The following is a 22725-nucleotide window of genomic DNA, read 5'->3' as shown; positions in this document are numbered from 1 at the left end:
TTTAGGGCATCATTTGAAAGTGCCACCTCTGTCTGGGATCTGCTGTTGTCGGGGAGGAGGGCGGGAATACAATCCCATTTACAGTTTCCATGCAGAGTGGCAAATTTTATGACTATTTACATTCCAGTGGCCAAAGCATGTCCTAAGGCCAAAGCCAAAAATCTCTGAGGTGGGCATATACATATGCTCTTAGATTCGTGGGCAAACAAAATGACAAGAGGAGACCCCTTATCACAGAGAGGAGAGAAGAGTCAGGAACACTGGTCTGACCCACCAAGCTTGCCTTGTTGGTGAATCAAAATAACAATGTCCTTTTCCCACTTTGCACCCCAGTTTCTGGTCTTTAAAATGAGGAAGCTGGCTTTGGGAAGGAAATTTATGTAATGGAAAGAATCAGATTATCTGAGTTCCAGCTCTAGTTGTACCACAGACTAGCTGTGTGATCTTAGGTAAGTTACTCAGCCTGTATTTCCTTATCCGTTTCTTCTAAATATAAACCTGTAGTTTTACAAAAACCAGAATGGCTTTATTCTCTTAATGTTTCTTATAATTTTTTCTTTTTTTTTTTAAACCTTAGAAATATCTTTTAGAGAATAATGTTTCTTGTGAGGGACATTTTTTTAGAGATATAATCCTTTTAAGTTATGCTAAATTTAAGAAACATTGAATTTAATACTGTTTTAAATAGAAATATTTATAGCATATCCTGTTTTTATAAAAACATTTTTATTTAGTCATCCGTTCAACCAGCTAACTGTACTTTAATTTGTCTGTATGGGAGGGAAGTTGTTAATGGTCATTTTTTCTGGGTTGTAGGATTTCAGTTGATTTATTTAACTTTCATCTTGACCTGAGACAATGTCCAGGCCTTGACTCTGAGCTTCCCGGGGATGGCCACCCCTGCCTTTCCCCACCTTCATCTGCACAGCTGAGTGGACCCTGAACTCCCCATGCAGACCTGACTTTTTAAGGAAGCCGCCTCTGCCACAGCTGTCCCCAGGCATTAGGCTCCCTTCCCCTGCACCACCACAACCCCCAGTGTGCTTGGCTTCTTCCCGTTTTCCTTGAGAATACAAAGTCCTCCTGGCGCAGACACTGGGGCTTACTTAATTCTTCAATCCCAGCACTCACACTGGGTCTGACACACAGATAGGTGTCTGTCACTATTTGCTGAATGAATGAGTAGACTGGGTTCTCTCCTGTCCGAGCTGGTAGTTGACTCCCACCAAGTAAGGAGCTGCAGCCCAGCATCAGGCCCTCCGCCCTCTGGCCATGGGTGGAGCTCGTGGCCTTTCCTCAATGCTGCTTTTGCCTGTGGGACCCTCTGCTGCTCCCTTTCCTCCTCCTTCCTTCCATGCCTCCCAGGGCTCAAAGAGCTCCCTGCCCTGTCTCAGAGCCTCACTGTTTGTTTATTTTGACCCATTGTAGGAAAAAAGGTGTTGCAGCATTTAAACTTTAAAAGTAAAGGGATTGATTTTTATCTTGAGTTTTTGTTTGTTTCTTTCTGATGAGGGATTTAAACAAAATCCTTATTTCCTTGACACCAAAAGAGATAGTCTAGCATAATACACACAAAGAGGCACACAGGATACTCATGTACAGCAGGGCTTAGTGGTTAAGGGCAAATGCTTTACAGTCATGCCATTGGATTTGAATCCTTTCTCTCCCTTACTCAGCTCTGTGACTTTCAGCAAGTGAAGCGCCCTCTCTGAAACTTTCTTTATCTTTAAAAGGAGGATAACATCTAAAGCTCTGGCTTATGTGAAAATTAAGTGGGATAATACATAGCACAATGCCTGACATTCTCATTCAGTGGTAAAGATTGCTGGGTGTGACAGCTAGCCGTACCACTCGGCAGTGCTGGACAGTTTTCAAAAGTTCTTCGTTTGTGTTAACTCTATTAGTTCTCAGCACTGCAAGATAGGTATTTGCCCCGCTTTATGGACGAAGACACAAATTAATCATCCCTGCTGTCCTACAGACCGTACTTGCCTCCAGGGAGGAGGAACAGAGAGTATGCTTTTAGTTCCCACAGCAGTCTGCCCTGGGGCTGAGATGGGCATTGTGGCCCCAAGTTTGGAACCTTCCCCCACAATTCTCTTCCCCTCCCCTGCTCTCTCTTGCTCTCTGTGCTCCCTTGGAAGTCAGGCCACCTGGCAGGAGAATCCCTTCTCTTCCATCCTTCACAGAAGCTCGAGCCCTGGGCCTCTGCCAGGGAGCCTCAGGCCTGCTTCTAAGCCATTCGTCAGGCTGCCAGAGGGCCGGGCGGCCTGTCCATTTTTCACACACAGATAGCAGGGCAGCTGACAGAGCTGGGCAGGCTCGGCAATGGCTTTCGCTGTGAACAGAATCTCAATGAAGTCTCTGGCCCAACCTACCATGGGTGATCATGACCCGGGGCCTGCCCTGGCAGTCAGGGAGGGGAGTTGGGCTGCTGGCCCAGGCAGGGCCCAGCTGCCAGCCCCTGCCCCTCTGCTGCAGGGTGGTTTCTTTGTCCTCAACCGTGTTGAGAGCTGTTCTGTTGCATTTGATACCACTTTCTTCCAGATTGTGTGTGTGTGTGTGTGTGTGTGTGTGTGTGTGTGAGAGAGAGAGAGAGAGAGAGAGAGAGAGCAAGCACATACAAGGAAGGAGAGCAGCTCCTCATTCACCTCAAAGCTGGTTTCCTGGGGTGGAGAATGGGTCCAGCAGAGAGGTGGTATTGGAGGAGAAGAGAGCATAAGGAAGAAAATTACAAGGATTCTGAATCCTCTGGGAAAAAAAACATCAGGGGGAATGAAGGAGCCTTGCAAGGCTTAGGCCACCTTATCTTACACGTTTTCACTTAACCATGCTTAATTCCCACCAAACCTGAACACAGGAGTTCTGCAGGTTTTGAGGTGGAGGTGGGGGGGACAAGCAGCTCCTTAAAATTTTACTTAAACATTATCTTTTATCTTCAAAACTCATACTTCCAAAACATAAACGTACAATATAAATCTAAGAGAGATTTCAGTCATCCACTTCTTTATTCTCACCTTCAGGTTTGCACCCCCTACCTACTTCTCCAGGCCTTCCCCAACCTCGTGGTTCTGTGAAAGGACTAGAGGTTGTGCCTTCTGGTGCCTAGAAGCGCGTCCCCACCAGTGGGCTCAGTGTGGGCAGGAAGGATCCGCAAGCCCAGCCATGTGTGTGGCGCTGAGCTCTGGGGATGCAGTGATGAGCCAGCCCCCAGCCTCAGACAGCCCCCCATCCGATGGGAAAGGCAGTATCGGATTATTATGCACAACATAGTCTGGTGGGAGCAGCAGCAACATCTTCCACATGTAGGATACATACCCCATACCAGACATTTTTTACATTGTCTCCAGTCCCAACACAGTCGGTGGGAGCAGATATTGTCAGGTTCATTGTAGATCTGCGGAAACTAAGGCTGAGAAGATATATGACTGGCTCCAGGTTGTGCAGCTGATATGTGGGGCAAGCAGGACTTAAATCCAGGCTTCTTTTGTTTCAAGGTTCAGGTTCTTCCTACTCTGTTGACTCCTGTAATAAAGAACAGGGTGACCTAGGGGGACAGAAAATAAGCCCAGCCTGGGAGGGTAGTCAGGGAATGCTTCGTAAAGGAAACAACACTAATACTGAGTCTTAGAGGATGTGCAGGAGTTGGCCATGCCTCTGCAGGCAGGGAGAAGAGAGGCTAGATCTGGGACAGATCAAGTAATAAACGTGGAGGAGTGAAATGGCATGACTTTCTTGGCAGTTGACTAGAGCGAATAATGCTAGAGAAAAGTGGTAAGATATTAGGCCAGAGAAATGGGGAGGGCCAGATTGTAAAGGCTTTTCTGGTAGTCTTTGGGGAAGCTATAGAGGGTTACTAAGTGGAGGAGTGACATGGCCAGATTTGTATTTAGCAAAGTTATCTCCAGCGGGGTGTAGAGGATGAATTGAAGCAGGAGAAATCGGAGGCTGTCTCAGCATCTATCCATCCATCTCCATTTGTCTCCATCATTTATCCATGTCTTAAACTCCCCTGTCTTGTCTCTATTTGCCTGTGTTTGTCTAGTTATCAGTCTCTACCTGTATCTGACTGGCCTATATATCTGGTCCCTCCGACTCCCTCTATAACTCCAGGCAAAACACTTCACCACTCAGACAAAGGTCCCTCATCCATAAAATGAGGATCATAATGCCATCCTCAAAAGGTTTGACTAGGGACTAAGTGTGATATTGCATGTTAAATCTTTTTATATATTACAAAGTATCATACAAAGGTGAAGGATTATTATCTAGCTATCACTCTTTCAGGTGTTAGGTGGTTTGTTTTTTTTTTTAAACAAAAGTTAATTGAATATCTAGTCTAGGCTGGGTGCCTTGCTATATATCTGATGAAGCAAAGGATTATATAATGAATTGGAAATGATTCCAGACTTCTAGAGGACTAGAGTATAGTAGAAGTATTCCAAAAGCTAGAATAGAAGCCTCTGTTATGTGTTACTTACTAACTTGCTACCTGTCTGGTTGCCTGTTTACTCATCCATCTATCCATCCATCCATCCATCCATCCATCCTTGCATCCATCTTTCTCTCTCTGACTTTCTAGTTGTGCTTACATATGTATTCACAGGCTGTCACTGGCTCAGAATGATCCAAGCCACATTGGCTTTCATGTGCAATCCCCTTGCCACTGGGGACCACCTTTTGCCATGCAAATTTTGAGAACCTATGCCTTTAAAATAAGAGAGAAAAATAAACTGCAAAATGACCACAGCTATAGATGACTTGGAAGGGGATTTTTTTTTTCTTTCAAGTTTTAGGACTCTCTCCACCCCTTCCTACTCATGTGGCTTTCAGGAATTTCCTGAAGATTTGAGTTGGTCCCACATAGATCTGACACTTCTACATTCTATAAGTCAAGAAAGCTAGTTTGAGAGTCCTGAAGAGCTGATTTCTTTGAATTCTAGTCTCTGTGGCTAACCCAGGACTTCAGATAGTCCCCAGGCAGTTCCAAACATCTACATCATTTTTTTTTCCAAAGCCCTACTCTTTTCACAATCTATGGGCATCGCATGCTGCCTTGCAGCTGTGTTCCCTGTCTGCAAACATTAGCTGTATTCCCACTGCCTCGGGAAGCGCTCAGGTTATATCTGGAGGCGGTGATGTTCTGTCAACGGTCTGTGAGACCACCCTGATCTGGCCCTCCATTACCTCTTTGAACCCTCTTCCCTGACTCTGCCTCACTCCCTCTGCCCTATGTCCACTGGCTTCCTTGCTTTTCAAAGCTCCTGCCCCAGGTCTTCCTGCTGGCACTTACCTCAGCCTGGCTCCAGGGTGTATGTATAGTTTCCTCTTGTTATAAATTGATCACTCCGAGTGCAGAATGAAGAGCGGATTTGGGTGCTGAGAGAGGGAAGGAGGTGTTTCAAGTGGAAGCAGAGAGGTCAGCTCAGTGGCTACTACAATAGTCCAGAACCACAACAGCCAATGTCAAAAGCCAAGCCCAGGCCTCCTTGCCCAGAGCCTCACAGACTGTGACGTGTCAGAGCAGAAGTGACCTTCAGAGGTCAGCTAGTACAGACTCCTACTGGAAGGATGATAGAACTGGGTCACAGAGGCACAAAGGTGATTTTCCCAAGGTTGGCCAAGTTGGTGCCAGAGCTCTCATTTTCTCCTTTCCTAATTTGACTTTTCACCTGCTATGATCTTTCTCCCACATCACAAGACCTCATAAAAATGGAGGTTTTACTGTTACCCACATTCTACCTCCATTCCAATCCTTTTTGTAAAAAAAAAAAAAAAAAATTCACAAACAGTCCCTGTTTTCTTAAAGGCTTCTGAGTCACCTAAAAGGCAGGAATTCTGTTCTCCCTAAACAAATCAATTTTTACAAAGAATGAGCACATCTTCCCCTAGAAGTTTGAGCATGTCCTCCAGAGAATACAGAAATTCATACAAAATGTCTTGGAAGAAGATAGGAAAATCTTATTCCATTTTTTAGACACAGAGGAAAAAACCCACAAAAGCCCAAGCATAACTTTTCTGATGCCTGATAATATTCTTCTCTCATCTCTCCTTCCCCCACAACTACTTTGTCTTAGGCCCTGGGAGCCTGTGGGAAGCTGCCGTGTGATGTTTATCTCTATGATTAAAGCATTACACTTTATTGAGTTCTTTACATCAGCAGCGAAATCTGCAATGCAGGACTTTACATAAGACCTCATCTTCTCCCACCATTACTGTTATTAACCTGGTGGCAATAAACAGGAAATACAGCTTTGCCTATGATGTACTCTTTGTTTGTGTTCCGATAGCAAGAAAAAAAGGGGGGCAGGAAGAACCCAGAGAGAATAGGGAAGAATTTTTACTCATTATATGCCTTTGATGTCTGCCTTTCTCTCTCCCAACATTTCTCACAGAAGATCAAGGATGAAGATTATCTCTGCTCAGGGATGTTTTCTTCTCCCTCGTTAACTCATCCATTTATTCATCCCATAGGATTTCCTTGACACCTTCCATGGGCCAGGCACTGTGCTAGGTGTTGGAGATACAAACATTTTAGGTCTTGGCCACTGGGGGTAACAGACACACAGCAACAATAACGAAGCTACAAGGTGAGGATGATGAAAGTGGGAGGCTGAGTGACCATATAAGTGAGAGAGGGCGTGACCAACCATACCCAGGTGGTTTAAGGAACTCTTCCCAGAGGGAGAGATGCTTGTGTTGGGCCTGGAGGAGGACTTCCAAGAGCAAGGCCTCCTTGGCTGTGGGAACAGCGTAAGTGAAGGCATGGAAGGCACGGAAGAGCACGGCCCTTCTTCTGTCAGTGTGGCAGGGCGAAGCCTCGGATCCTGTTGGCAGACACTAGGAAATAAGGTTGGAGAGGGAGATAGGTCATCAAGAACCTCATGTCCATCTTTGGGAAATAGCTCCCATGCCTACTGTTAATCTGCTCTCTGGGCTCCCCTAAGACCAGGCCAAAAGCAGAGGATCAAGGCAGAATGACATAGTAAGAACTTGTACTGTGGATAGAAGGATCTAGATATATCTCTGACTCTGCCACTCCTTAGCTGTGTGGTCTGGAGCTGCATTCGCCTGTGAAATGGGTGTGGCGAGAATGGGACAATGATTACAGTTGTGTAGGTCGTTGATAGTATTTCACCCCCAAAGGAAAGGGGGTGGGGAGGGAAATTCCAGACAATTCAAAGAGCCAGAGAAGCCACAAACTTATTCTATGTGATTTTGATAAAGGTTTTTATATAGATGTAGAGGAAGGAGACTGCACCATTCCCTTCAAACCAAGAGATAAAGCCTGGTGTGCCCTCACATGCCTGGTCCTCCGACTGTCACTCACCTGGCACAGGTGCCCCGCTCCTCGCTGCCTCCTGGCTGAGTGGCACAGTCCCTAACAACCGATTTCTTCTTCTCGGAGGCAGTGAAAGCCTGGAGCAAAGTAAGAGCTTGACAAAACCTCTGCCCTCATCCCATTTACATTCCAGCAGGGGACCCAGGTGTTTGAGTATGTATATTTTTTAAGTCTTGTTCTGATTCTATATCCTATCAAAAATGTGCAACGCTTATGCCTTTCTGTATTCATAAAGAGCTCTGTTTTTATTGGAAACGTATGATTACATGGGAAACATTTCTTTCATTCAAATTTTCATGTTTAAGGGCAATCAATTTGTTTGGATCAAAATGACATAACCTAATACCATAGACCATCTGATAGCATCTCACGCTAACTGGGGACAAGCACCCGGGGGAAATATTCAACTCAAACTCATAAGATGGTGACATGCCCAATCTCAGTGAGTGGTTCAACCATCCGGTCACCCAAGCCAGACACCTGGGAATTAATCCAAATTTAGGTCCCACACCCAGCCCTGTCAATCTTACTTTATAATAAAAGGTCTCATATCTGTACTCTTCTTCTCATTCTCCCTGCCCCTGCTTTAATTCATCACCTTATCAACTAGTTCCCACTTGGACTATAACAAGAAGGGCTAACTACTCTACATGACTTTGAGTCTTATAACCTCCAATTATTCCTCATTACAGGCCCCAGAACAATCTTTCCAAAATGTAAACATAACCATGTTATACTTTCATAAAATCCTTTTCTGTATTTTCTACTCTATAGAAAAAGTACTGACTCCATAGTGTCTTGCAGGGCCTTCCATGAATGCATCCATGGATGCCTCTCCAGTCCCTGTCCTCACCCCATGCCCCTCATGCCCTTCAATCGTACCAAACACCTTAGAGTTCCCTTAATGGGTCCGGTTGTTTTGGTCTTGGGATTTTTGCTCCCACAGCTCCTTTTGCCTAAAACATCTTTGTCTTCACTGGGAGCTCCGTTCCTTATCGTCCACTATATGAACACCTTCTTGTCTTTCAACACCTGCTCAACAGTCACCTGCTCTGCAGAGTCTTTCCTAACCACCCAATAAATCAATGGTTCCTACAGCTGTACCTTTACTCAGGGCACCTGGAAGGCACCTTGCTTGTATACACTTGTTTCTTTGTCTGTCTTCCTTACCACACCAGGAAAGAGAGAGAGGTAGGAAAGGGGGAATAGGAGGAGCAAAGGAATGAAGAGAGAAGAGAGAAGGGACAAGATGAGACAGGGTAGCAGGAAGGGGAAAAAGAGTAAAGGAACAGATATTGGATTCCTGCCCGCACCTTTCTTGTCTCTGCCTCCTTTCCCCCAGCCACCTACAAAACAGACAGGACCCTTGTTTTTCTCCAGGATGAAGCACATATTTTCAGCATGAATGTTGGCACCGCTGAACAACTCTTTGAAAAACAGTGATACCTACTCTTCCCAAAAGGGAAGCCTGTGTTTGCATGGGGAAATGGGTAAACGGCTGCCTTGCAGCAGGCTCTCACCGCAGAGCCACGCCAAGGAAAAGGATGTGCACTCAGGTCCTGAAGTGGGTGAGGGGGGAGAGGCTGGCAGGAGCTGTCTTCAGAGGCCAAAGGAAGGAGAAAAACCAAACAAAACAGCGCAAAGCAGGAAGATGAGATGATTGAAAGATATAAGAATCTCCAGGCATAATGGGCCCGGAGAAATCACCAAATCCATTCTCTAAACAGGGAAGGAGGAGAGGGACTCTTCCAGAGTCACAGAACACGTTAGTAGGAGAGCCAAGATGAGTTTCCTGGGAAGAAAGGAACTAACATTTACTGAGGACCTACCATCCCCCCAGCTCCCTGGTTAGATGCATGTTGTTACCTTTCTTGATCAGCTAACTCCTGTAGGAGATCTCTCCAAATATTCAGGCCATAGATATTTATTGAGTTCCTAATATGTTCCTGGGGGTGCCCTAGTTTCATCAGCCTTTGATTTATAATGAAGTAACATTAACTTTTAATTATGAAATTGAAATGTCCCTCGGCTCCACAGGCTTAAATATTATATCTCAGTCCTTTTAGTTTGTCTCATCTTCCTGCTCAGACTGGGGCTTTGGGGGAAGGTCTGACTCCTCCACTTGCACATAGGTCCACTCTTGATGCAGGAGTGGGCACTTGAGTGACCCCCAAGGGTGAGGATCAAGCAGAGACTTTGGAGGGGGTGAGATGTAAGTTAGAATCCTAGTTCAGGCCCTAACTTGGTATGAGAGCTTGACAAGCCAGCCTCTCAGCTTCTTCTGAAAAATAAGATCATGATCCCCTTTACTTCAGTGGATTGTTGAGAAAATCAAATGGGTTAACTTTGTGTGACGATGGTTTATAAACTCCAAAAATATGCAAGATGGTGATTATTGTCAATAGAGGTCCTATTGAAAAAAGAAACTTATATTGATGTAAGCTGAGTCTCCCAGCCCCTCTCCTTAAACCTTTCATTGCACATGCAATTACTTTTAAAATACTCATTTCCCTTCAAGGTTTTGAGCTCAAGGAGGTCCGTATTCCTGGTGCCAAGCACAGCACCTGCACTTAGTATGGCCGTGTGATTGGAAAGAATGTATTGAGAGTGCATGCAGGCTGCCAGACAGTTTGCTAGGTGCAACGCCAGTTACCTTACTTAAGTTCATGACACTCCTATGAGGTTGGGATTACTCCCCCCAATTTTTAGGGGAAATAATCCTGTGAGAAAACTGAGGCCCAGAAAAGGAAAGTAACTCCTACAGGCCGTAAAAGCTCACCCACGGCTAAGGAGACCCCTGAAGCCAAGTCCGCCAGATGCCCAAACCCCACTTGTCCTGTGACTACCCTTCTTCTGTCGTCATCATTGTCATGGTCAATATCAGGGTCACCACTCACTGCTCTGGGGACAGGAGGCGGAGGTCAGGGGTTCTTTTGGCCTGGAGACGTCTGTTATGAACCCAAACCTCCCATGCTGAGCCTCTGGTCTTTCTTTTTTTTCCGGGCCAAGGTGGAGGAGGGGGTAGAAGCAGAGGAAGGCTCCTTCCTGACAGGCTCATCTGGCTCTTCCTGGGTCCTTACAGGGAGGAGGTGCAGAAATGCTTCTGTTTACAGGCAGATTTTACTGCTCACTTTCAAGTAGACTAGGATTGTAAGAAACAAATTAGAAGTAGAAAAATGTTTTTACTCCTCATCCTGCTGCTATTGGTGCTTCCCCAACCGATACCTAAGCATTATTGTCACAGATTTCCTGTCATAAAGTTGATTCTGCCAAAGCCAAAGAGGCCACAGATGCAGGGGCAGGCCACTCCGAATGGCTTAGAGATGATAAGCTTAGCCCTCATTCAGAAAGACTGGGGTTTGCATCTCAGCCCTGCCACATGCCAGCTCTTTGCCTCAGTTTCTGTATATGATGATAAAAGTACTTACCCCACAGGATTGTTGTGAGAATCGTCATAAGACCTTACTCAGGAAGTACTCAGGAAATGTCAGGAGCTTTCAGTGGAGGCGCCATGGCTAACATGGACTTCAGGGCCAGACTGTCGGGTTCTGCCAGTGACCACTATGTGGTCTGGGAGTTCCCTGGCCAAGTTACCTAACCTTTCTATTTCTCAGTTTCCTTATTCGTAAATGACATTTGTATCTGATAGAGTTGCTGGAGGATCAGTGAGTGCCTGGCTTAGCAGTAAGTGCTCTATTGTTACTATTATCCTCCCTCCAAATATCCTCTGGATAGAATCTAGGTCTTGAGACTACTATTAACACACCCTTTTTCTGAGCCCAGGATTGCCAGTCCATTCATTCATTTGTTAATGTAGTCACTCTGCAAAAGTCTCCTGAGCACATTCTATGTGCTATATGAGAGGCCCTGGGGATGCAGAGGTGGACCAGGTATGGTCTTAGCCCTCACAGGCTTCACAGATCTCTCCCTCCTTTTTTTCCCCTCTCATGATTTCCATGAATTTGTCCTTGTTTCATCCCACTTCTCCAGCCACTCCAGTCTCCTTTTCTTTCTTCTCCACCTGAGCTCTCAGCTGTAGAGGGCCTCATGCTCCAGGACCTCTTCTAGGTCTACACTATCTCCTGGCAGCACTAACTAGCACCACTGCGCTGATGATGCCACCTTTACAGCTGCAGTCCAGCCCTCTCCCCAGGGTTCCATTTGCACATATGTAATGGCCTAGTGACACTTCCAGTGTGATATTCGGCATCAGAACTCTTGATTCCCTTACCACTATCCCAAGGGGGCTTCCTCCAAGTTGTCTCCACCTCTCTACATGGCATGACTGTCTGTCTACTCAGTTGCTCAAGTCACAAACCCTTGGTCTGTCTTTGATATTTCCTCCGTATAATCCATGTGTAGGACCTCTGGAGGTATAACCAAAATATTTATCAAATATGGCCTTCCTTTTTCATGTCTACGGCCATCACTCCAACTCATGCTGCTATGATCAGGCTCAGGGGGATTGTTTGCCTGCCTCTGGTCATGCCCCACGACAATCTATTACCTACACAATAGGCAAGGTAAGGCTTTACAGAATCCCCCTGTTAAAATGGCTTTCTGCTGTCTGTAGGATAAACTCTACACTCTGACCCCGGCTTGCAAGGCCCTGCGTGAGCCCGACCCTGGGAACCTCTCTCCAGGCTCACCTCCAAGGTCCATCACAATCCAGCCACTGGCCTTCCCTCTGGTCTTTGAAAATGCCACACTCATCCTTGCTTTAGAGCCTCTATTTGCCCAGAACTGTCTTGTCAGCTTCTTTGAATGGCTCATTGTTGTCATCCTTCATGGCTAAGCTCAAATGTCAGAGGCCTTACCTAATCACACTATCTAAAGTAGACCCTGCCCCCATTCACCTAGTTATTCAGCATCCTGTGGCTTACCTTACTGCATTCCTAGCATGTATTACCATCTGCAGTCTCCTGGCTTAGCTGCTGTTCATGGTCTGTTGTTCCCCCCTGGCTACCAGGTCCTTACAGGTAAGAACTTCATCTGTTATTCACCCCCAGGTCCTAGAACATAGTAGGTTCATAGTAAATATTTATCAAATGAATGAATGAGCAAATGAATGAATGAACATACTAGATGATGAACACTTTAACAGAAAGCTATTTGAAGAACCTGTGGAGTCCGGAGAAGAAAGATGCTGTTTCTGGGAAAGTCAAAGAAGCCTTCTTGGACAGGGCCCATTGGGCCTGACTGTGAAATTTGAGCAAGATGTTTCAGGGGTTGGGGAGAAGAGGTAGGGAGTGGGTAGGCATTCCTGCCTGCAGGAATCTCACACGCAGAAGCACAGGGTAGGAGAACCAGCCTGTGCTTGGGAAGTTGCAGGTGGCATTTAGGGCTGGAGTGTAGGATAGACAGAGGCAGGAGCTGAAGTGTCCACGGCCCATCCTCTCATTTTCCAGGGCAGGCCCTGTGTGCTTCTTATATGGTTGCTCCTCTTTTTGTTCCCATATTTTTCTGTGGCAGACATTTCTCTCCAGCCACATTCCGGGTGTAGTGGAAGAGAGAAGCCTTAATTGTGCCACTTCCGAGACCTGGACTCTGCACAATAAAAGACCTTTACGTGGTTTTGTTGGTTTGTTTTGCCGGGTTGTTTTTAAAGAAAGAGTTCTCAACTTTTCTGAAAACTTTTTATCTGCATTAAAATAGCACTCTGACTTGCATAAATACCTACTTTAACTTAAGAGGGGGGAAAAAAGCAGACATGGAGATACTTTAGTTGATTATAAAAAGAATATATTTGGGGTGTTATTTTGCCTGAGGCACATGGGGAAACAGCTTTCTGGGACGAATCTCAGCAGGGGAGCTGTCTGGAAGGTCTCTACCACTCCTTGCTCCTCCTAGTTCCCCCCTCATGGCTGTTGGGGAGGCTAAGCCTGACAGGGTCAGTCCCCAGGCCCCATAGTCCCCCAGCTCAGAGGTGAATGATTCTGCATAGAGCTTTCTTACTATGTATGATCTGTGAGGTTACCTTACTAGACACTGCAGGCTCCTGGAAGCACAGCAGGGTGCAGGACACCTGCTTGTAACTAGAGGCCTGGGTTTGAATCCCAGCTCTGCCACTTCCTGATGCAAAATCCTGGGAAAGTTACTTAAAGCTCTCAGAGCTTCAGTTCCTCCTCTGTAAGACTGGAATTAATAAAGCAGCTCACCCTTCTCATCTCCGTTAGCCCTGCCAAGCTTTAGTTTCTCTTCTCCAAACCCAGGACGAATGCCTCTGCCCTTCCTGGATTGCATTTCTCTTCCTTCATTGGATTGAATCTGAGATAAACCCTGAAGTGCTGCCCGAATGGGAAGGATTCAGCAGCACATCACAGCTTGAAGGCTCAGGTTCTGGCCTGTGCCCAGTGAGGTGAGGCACGGCAGCAGCTCAGAATGTAGAAAGGAAAAAAAAAAATTTCCTCCTCAGTGTCTGGGAAGAAGTAAACTCCACACTAAATTATGTTGCAAATATGCCCTAAGGTAGTTTTAATTTTATTGGCACTGATTTTAATTTACTCTTCGGGCCCCTGATTGCAGGATAAGCTGTTTGGCTGCTGGCAAGGGGACAGCCCTTCATCACTCGGTTTTAATTAAGGTTCTTAAGTTTAGAAGGCAGGAACAGCGGTGCTTTCCCCCACTTCCACTCTCAATCCCAAATTGTAATTAAGGGTCCTGCACTAGTGACACACCCCTTGCGCTGACTTGGCCACAGAATGGGACCTCATGTGACTGCTGGAGGAGACTTAAAATGTCCTTGCTCATCCATTTAATTCACTCTTCCATCAGTTCATTCTCTATTCATTCCTTTGCCAAAACTTTAATGGTAACCTATTATATATTAGGCCTGGCCCTGGTCCGATTTAAAAAAATTAACAATGTGTGGTCCCCGTCCTGAAACAGCTCACACGCTAATGGGAGATGGGATAAGGCAAGCATTGTTATATCATGTGGTAAGTGACACGGGAGAGATTTGTATCTTGAATTATGAGAGCACAGAAAAGGCTGTTAACTCATCCTGAGGGATAAAATAAGGTTATTGGAATTGAGATTTTGTACTAGTCAGATGAATAATGTTAGCTGCTATAACAAGCAATCCCCAAATCTCAGTGGCTTAATATAGTAAAGGTTCATTGCTGTCTGATGCAAGTCAGGTGACTCTCCTGGCCACTTTCCTCCCAGTATTGATTTGTATGATGCCATTGTTTTTACATATAGCTTCCATGCATAAGAACAAGAGAAAATGGGGGGGATTGTATATGAGTTTTATGGCCAGGTCTGGAAATGGCAGTTCTCATGACTGCTCCCACCCCATTAGATCCCAAATAGCAAGGGAGATCGTGGAATGCCTTCCATGGTCCAGGAAAAGGAAATGGGATTGGTGAGCATCTACTCAGTTTCTGCCTTAAATTTTAAGGCTGCATCAGAGCTAAATATAGAGAAAATGTATTCTAGGCAGAGGAGATATTTATTATGTGTAAGTGTAGGGACCAAAGTCATGAGCACAGCAGTTCTGGGTATTCTAGGTAGCTCAACATGACTGCAGCGAAGAATACCAGACCAGAAGTGGCACGAGCTGGGAGTAGATAGGGGACAAGGACCAGATCATGTGGGGCCTTTAAAAACACATCAAGGGGCTTGGAGTGTATCCCGTGAGCAACAGGGAGGTGCAGAACAGTTTTAACTAGGGAAGTGACATGATTTGTTTACATTGAAAAAGATCACTCTGAAGCAGCAAGGAAACCAGGGAGGAAGCTATTGTAGTAGAACAAGTAAGAGGTGATGTGATGTGGTTCGGACATGATCCATGTCCTCAAAGAGCTCCTAGGTAGACAGACATTCTTATTAGCAGATTAGGTAAAAGTAGCAAGTACCAATATCAATACACAAGCAAGAAGCTGTTTGGAAAAGAATGAGAGGTTTATTTTAATTGAGAATGAGGAGAAATCATGAAAAGCTTAAGGAAGTCATATTTCCTGTATCTTATTCAACAACCACTTTTAAAGATGAGGAAACTGCCTTGGTCAATGTGGTTAAGTTCGTTGGAGTATTATCCTGTAAACCAAAAGGTTGTGGGTTTGATTCCTGGTCAGGGCACCTGCCTAGATTGCAGGTTTGGTCCCAGGTCAGGGTGTGTATGAGGGGCAACTGTTCAATGTTTCTCTCTCACATCGATTTTTCTCTCCCTCTTTCTTCCCTTCCCCCTCTCAAAAATCAATAAGCATGGCCTCAAGTGAGGATAAATTTTTTTAAATAAATAAATACAAGGAAACTGAGGCAGAGTGAAGAGTTGCTGCTTGTCCACAGTCCTGTTAACATTAAAACCAGAGTTAGAAACCCTGCATCTGCCGTCCATGCTGCATTCTAATGAGGCCAATACGCATCTATAAAGCCAGTTGAGGCAGAAAACACAATCAGGATATTGTTGGAATTAGTGTTTGGAGTCTTTGGCATTTCCAGAAATGTGCTAACTATGTGTAACAAAGAAGAAAAAGAACTTAGAACTCAAACTCAGATCCTATTCAGGTAAATTTCTCAGACTTTTTTCTACTCTAATTTCAGCCCCTAGAAGCTCTGAGTGGGAGGGGATCTTAGAAACTACTAATCCTTCAACATTGTTTTGGAGGTATTACCTAATGCAATTAGACATGAAAAAGAAATTAGGAGCATAAAAAAGGAAAAAGAAGAGGCAAAATTACTATGTACAGGTGATAAGATTACAAACCTGGTAAATACTCTCCCCTTTATTCACTCCCTGTCCCAGGAGTCCTCACCTCCTTGCTGTTCCTCAAACATGCCAAGTACACCTGGCTTTTGCATTTATTTCTCCTTCTTCTGGGAACTCTTCCACCTGATATCCTCAGGACTAACTCTCCTACTCCATTTAAGTTCCTGTCTCTCCAGAACCTCTATTACTTTTATTCCCTTTCTGTGCCTTTTTTATCTCCGTGGCATTAGTACCTCCTGACATCTTGTACGTTTACCAACGGATTTATTTTCCTTCTCTACAAAATGTAAACTCTTTAAACTCAGGAGTTTCCTGTTATGTTTACTGCTTTATCTTTAGTGGCCAGAACACTCCCTTGTGTATAACCCCAGTGCCTAGAACACTGTCTGACACATAGTAGGTACTCAGAGACTGTCTTTTGAAAAGAAAGCAAGTGAAAATCACAGAATATCAAAAGAGTAATTATTACAAATAATAATAGAATTAGTAAAGTATCTGGGTAAAAATTTAACATATTAAAAACAAGAGGTTTTATATTTATAAAGAACCACCAGTTAGAAGACTTAATGGAAGAAAGCATCCCGTAATTAAAAATATAAACTGCCTTGGCATCCAAAGAACTGTTTAGGGTTTATATGGAAAAAAAAACCTTTACAAACTTCCTGCTGTACGTCCCACAAAAAACTTGAATAAATGGAAAGTCACAACATATTCTTGGAAGTCTTAGTCCTAAGAATCAATTCGTCCTACATTAATATGAAAATCTAATATGATTACATTACAAATATTGAGAATATTGACAGGATTTGGGGAACAAGAAAAACTAAATAAGCTAACTATAAAGATCATGTAAAAATATATAGAAAAATTTAGGGAAAGAAGCATGACGAGGTGATACTAGCCCTCCAAATGTTAAAATACGTTAAAAACTTAACATAATTAAAACTGTAAAGTACTGATACATGAATAAGAAAATGATTAGAACTGACTAAAAGTACAAAAGTAAACTCAAATACATACAAAAATTATATGGTAAAGATGGCTTTTTAAGTTAGTGGAAAAAGATGTGCACAAATGAATAAATAGTGTCAAACAACAAAGCTTAATTCTTACCTCACACCCTACACTGTGTAAATAAAAATTAAAAGGAAATATTGAAATATGAAAAATGAAGCACTAAAAGTAGTAGAAAAAAATGAAAATTTGACCCAGAAACCACAAAAGAAAAGATTGACAAATCTGTATTAAAAAAATTAGCATTTAAAAATTTCTTCATGGCAAAAAGTACTTGTGGAAGTAAAGTCAAAAACAATGACAAACGGAGCAGAAACATTTTGAGCAGTACAGAAAGGCTAATTCTCCTAACAACAAGGTTCCATAAATCAATAACAAATAAAGCTCAACAGTTCAGCTTTTAAAATAGACAAAGAATGAACAGACAATTCATAGAAAAGAAAATGCAAATAGTTCTTAACCATATGAAAAGCTATTTAGCCCTATACTAAAAGTTAATGATACTAAGAGGAGTTCAGATTAAAATTAATCAGAGATATCATTTTCACCCATCAAATTGGCAAATACCAAAAAAATTTATTTCACCCATCTTGTCAAGGTAATTGACAATAAGACATTGTAATACATTGCTGGGAGTGTAAATTGGTCCTTCTAAGGAGGTCGATCTGTCAATATTGATCAGAACTGCAAATGGACAGAGGACCCAGAAATTCTGTTTCTAGAAATTTATCCGACACATAATTGTATGTGTGAAATAGGGTATATACAGTGTCAATCACTAAGACATTGTTTGTAACAGGAAAAGGTTGGAAATAAATGTCCATCAACAGGGGACTGGTTAAATACTTTATACGTGGTTGTTAAAAAGAATGAGGTGCCCTGGCCAGTGTGGCTTAGTGGGTTGTATGCCCTCCTATGAATCAAAAGGTCACAGGTTTGATTCCTGGTCAGGGCACATGCCTGGGTTACAGGCTAGGTCCCCCATTGGGGGCGCTCAAGAAGCAGCCAATCGACGTTTCTCTCCCTCCCTTTCTCTCTCCCTTCTCCTCTCTCTAATCTAAAAAAAAAAAGAATGAGGTAACTCTGTATGTACTGAGATATGCTGAAAGGGGGAAAAAAGCAGCTCTGAGGCATGTGTTTAGTGTGCTACCATTTGTGTGTGTTGGGAGGAAGGGGGAGGAATGTTTACTTCTTTGTGTACGAACTACTCTGGAAAGGTGCATGAAACCTGGTAACAGGAGCTGCCTTTAGGGAGTGAAACTGGGTGTTCGGAGGACAGCAGTGAAAAGGACATTTTTCACTCTAAATACTTTCTTTTTTTTCTTTTGACTTTTGAACCATGTAAATCAATCAATATAATTCACCTGCTGGTTATTTAAACCACTTTAGGTGCCAGGTGTCAGGATAGAGCAGTGGAAGCCACTTTAGAGTGGTTATCAGCAGATCCAGGTTCTAATTCTTCTCCTTCACTAACTCGCTGGCTGGCCTGAAGCCAGCAACCTGTCCACTCCAGGCCGGTCCTGGAAAGGTTAGAGAAGCCAGTGTCAAGGCCCCCTCTAGCTCTGACATCCAAAGATGTAAAATGCACCTTTTCCTTACTCATTTCTCAAGTCATCTCTCTACCTCCTCCTTTCCTCCGCAGCTTATCAAAAGCTCAGAGGAAAAGAGAAGACAATTGAAGAAAATAAAATTGCAAAGACGACTTTTATAGGGCTCCTGTTGAATCATTGTATATTCCACCCCCAAAGCTGAAAATGATGAGTTTAATATCACACAGAGAAGTGCATCTTATATGTCTCAGAAGACAGCTTATGCCACCCAGAAAACTGGGAGCTCGGCAAGACGTAACACTTCACTCCAACTCTGAGGCAAATGAAATGATAGCCATTAGGCCTACGTTTGAGAAGCAACATGGTTTTCATTTGGTTTTAAGTTGTTTTGAAAGTGTCCCAAGGAGGGAGAATCCTTCTAGTGTGGACTTTTCTTCTTTCCCAGGACCACATGCTGGAAACGGGGCAGACAGGTGGCCAGATTCTGCCTGGGCTGTTTCCACCATCATTGATGATGAGTTAACTGTGTCAGGTGTCTGGAGACCTGGGGTTCAGTCCCAGTTATGCCACGAGCTTGGATAAGTCTCCTCCCCATTTGGGGCCTCTGTTACTATGAGGCAGTGTTGATAGGTGTAACTCGGACTGATGTGTAAGAAGACAAGGTTGGATTTGAGGGACACTGAGGCTCTAAGGACCTAAAAAGTCCTCAGTTCCTACCAGTCCATTACCGTGTGTGGACTAATCTCCCTGGGGTTGTCTGTTAGTCATTCTGCACGTGCTCCTGAGCATTCTCTGTGCACAGGCACTGGGCTTCCTGCAGACAACCCCCCTATCTTCAGGGAGCTCATGGAGGGGAATGTTAACAAATTATATCAGATCAAGCTAAGAAGTGCCTTACATATGTGCAAGTAGAGAGCAGAGGAAGACTAGTCACAATCATATTTACAGATTACAAGGTGTTTTTTCCCCACGCACTGTTTATATATTCTTGGGGAGCAGGTGTGGCATCATAAAATGAGGTTAAACCAAAGAATTAACTAGGATGTCATAGGTAAAGCTCCCAGAATGGTGCCTGGCATGCATTAAATATGCAGTAAATGATAGTAATTATTATTGCAGTGTTTGATTCCCCCTGTAACTCTCTGAGGCTGGAATTAAAATAACCACTTTTCAAATAAGAAAACTGAGGCTCAAAGTAGGGCCATGATTTACTCCAGATTCCCTCAGCTAGAAATGGCCCAGGCAGGGCAAAACCACAAGCAGGCCCAATGTAAATACAATTATGTACCTGGAGGTGTTTCTAATTAATCAGAGAAACAAATGCTGCTAATGGGTTTAGTCATAAATGTATTAACTGTTCAGGACTTAACCCAGCAAAAGCCTTACTTCTTTAGAAGAACTCTGAAGAAGGATGTGCATGGTAATGCTCTCAGACCCTGAGGGCCGATAGTGTTAAAAATGAGGAAAAATGGATCGTTGCATGTCTCAGCACCTCCAAGTGCATTGCCAGTAGCTGCTGAATCAGCTGACACGTAGGGCCAGCTTGAGAGAAAGTGTGTGTATGCGGTGTGTGCATGTAGCGTGTGATTTGTCTGGTCCCTTTAAGGAAAAACTCTGTGACCCCAGACTTCTCATTTGTTATCCCCTCTCTCAACAGAAAACAAGCCTGGAGTTTTATATTGACATCCACGCCCACTCCACCATGATGAATGGCTTCATGTACGGCAACATCTTTGAGGATGAAGAACGGTTCCAGAGGCAGGCCATTTTTCCCAAGCTCCTCTGCCAGAATGCCGAAGACTTCTCCTACGTACGTCAAGGGCTTCCTTTCGGCCTGGCCCGGCTCCCCTCCCAACCCTGTGCCTGCCCTTCTCCCTCCCTTTGCCCCCCTCTCTGTCTCCTCACTCAGTTCAGTTTGGTTGAACACTTAAGGAATACCAGCTCTGTGCCAGGTCTCACGTGGATGATAAAGACGGAGGTAACAAGCTACGCCATGCTTACCAGCTGCTCATTACCAGTCAGGAGGGAGACTTTGAAATGGCAGTGAGCACTTGGTTTGTCTGAGGAGCTGGCATTTGTTTAGTTGATAGGATTCCGGCAATAACAAGAGAAGAAACTCACTGAGCTCCTAGGCACTACCACATGCCAGACCCTGCCCCTGGGTCCGTTTGCACCTACCTCAGTTCCTCTAGTGGGAGCCTGACATGTCTGCTGGAGGGGGTTATATGCCCACCCTTCTCTTCCTCTATGATGCTTTCTGTGCCTCAGATTCTTTGACAGTAATGTGTGGGCGACATTTCTGACCCTGCCTGCACCGTAGCTTCTTGGGAGGACAAATGCAGTAATAGATAGGGAAGTACGTTGCAGGCAAAAAAGACCTCAGCAGCCCCCAGAAGCTGCTGTTACTACCCACCTCACGTGCCGAGGAGGACTGGAGAGGCTGTGGGCTGGCGGTCAGAATAATTTGCAGCAAAAAGCAATATTGGAAAAGGACAGGGAGAGAAGATAAGGAGGGGAGTCAGCATGTGGTGTGGGGACATGAGAGAGTTTCTGCACATTTTCCTTTGTTTTGATACTTAACCTCTGAGGCCTGTTATTTCCGAGTGGCCAGAAGGAGAAAGGCCCACAAAGGGCAGAGCAATTTTTGAAGTTGATGAACTGAAAACAGGCCTGCCCATTGCTTCAGGCCTAGACATTAGTGGAGATGATAAATTTCCCTGTGAGGAAAGATGCACATTGAATCTCAGAATCTTTGAATGCCGGGCCACGAGAGGAACTGGGAGGTTATTTAGCCCAGTTTCCTCTTTACATCTAAGAGACACCTGTGGCCCAGAGAGGTTGAGTATCTACAGCAAAGTTCCTCAGCATGTGGTGGTATAATCAAAACAGGTGGCTCCATCTGCAGTTAGGGGATGAAAAGAGCCATCCTCGTTTCTGTGGGAGTCTCTGCAGGACAGTCAGCCCTCGTGTTTTTGAAATCACTCCAGTTCCAGAGCAGACTGTGGTCTCCTGAGTCCAGGTTCCCTGGGAGGCTGGGCCATAGGCCTCAGCGACTTCACAGGGGTAAATTTTCCCAAGGCTGACAAAAGAGGCATGGTCTAGGACACAGGTGGCAAACACAAGGCCTGTGGGCTGAATCCAGCCCTCCACCTTGTTTTATCCAGCCCAGCGCCTTGTTTGTTACATTGATACAATCCTAAAATTACATTTGGCCCTTTGAAGGCAACTGTGAGGCTGATGTGGTCCCCGGTGAAAATGAGTTTGACACCCTTGGTCTAGGAGCTTTATTTCTGGCCTTGCCTGTTATGTTCCTGCATTGCAGCCTTTTTAAGAGCTCAAGGCCAGGGTGAAGGCCTGAGTCTAATCTCTGTTTCCCCTCTTCTCTAATCCTCAGTGCCCAACTCTAAAATGAGAGATGGATTTCACTACGTGGACTTCAATGGTCCTTTGAGATCTGATAGCATCTGATGCTCTGATACTTTCCTTTACCTCAGCACACACGTGGTTCTCTGTTTCTTTCTGTGTCGTTCTGTCTTGTTTTGCTGTTTTCTTTCTCCTTCTTCCTTTCCCTTTCCTTCTCTATATCCTGCTGCATAAGACAGACATTCACTTATTAAGACCACAGTCTCTCCATTGACTTAGGTTTCCATGGGCTAGCATAGACTCCTTTCTAACCTCACAACTCTGTGAGAGGTGTTATTACCACCTCCACTTTACCGATGAGGAAACAAGGACTGAGACAAATAAGGCAAGTTGTCTAACGTGCCACATATTTTGAACAGAGGACTTGAGACACTGGCCTGCTTGCTCCTTCCTCTATCTAATGTGACGAGTGTGGTGCACACCCTAGTGAAGAAGCAGCCGCAGTCCCTACTCTCTGCTGAGGCTGGACATGAGCGCAGCTGTTCCTGGTGGATGGGCAGCACTGTGAGGGAGCGCTGAGGTTTCTGAAGTCGCTTACCCCGGATGCAAATCATCACTGGGTCACTGACTCGCTCCGTTTCTGAACCTGATTCCTCACCTTAGAGGGGGAAATTCTAACACCTACACCAAGGGGTTAATTTCTTCATTAAATTTATCGGGGACAGCATTATTGACTAACATTA

The 22725-nt window shown here is 44.6% G+C and overlaps 1 protein-coding gene across 3 annotated transcripts in view; it reads left to right on the top strand.

Annotated features, from left to right (window-relative positions):
* The window catches only part of AGBL4 (AGBL carboxypeptidase 4), a 1086758-nt gene that overhangs the window by 1006633 nt on the left and 57400 nt on the right, over nucleotides 1–22725 (top strand). For all 3 annotated transcript variants that reach the window (XM_045204170.2, XM_045204171.3, XM_024571127.4), the window contains exon 10: nucleotides 20277–20429. In XM_045204170.2, coding sequence (XP_045060105.2) covers nucleotides 20277–20429 — 153 coding nt within the window. The remainder of the gene's footprint in view (nucleotides 1–20276; nucleotides 20430–22725) is intronic.

Source organism: Desmodus rotundus, chromosome 3 (assembly GCF_022682495.2).
Source record: "Desmodus rotundus isolate HL8 chromosome 3, HLdesRot8A.1, whole genome shotgun sequence".
NCBI classification, from domain to species: domain Eukaryota; kingdom Metazoa; phylum Chordata; class Mammalia; order Chiroptera; family Phyllostomidae; genus Desmodus; species Desmodus rotundus.
This window is presented reverse-complemented; position numbering and strand designations above follow the sequence as displayed.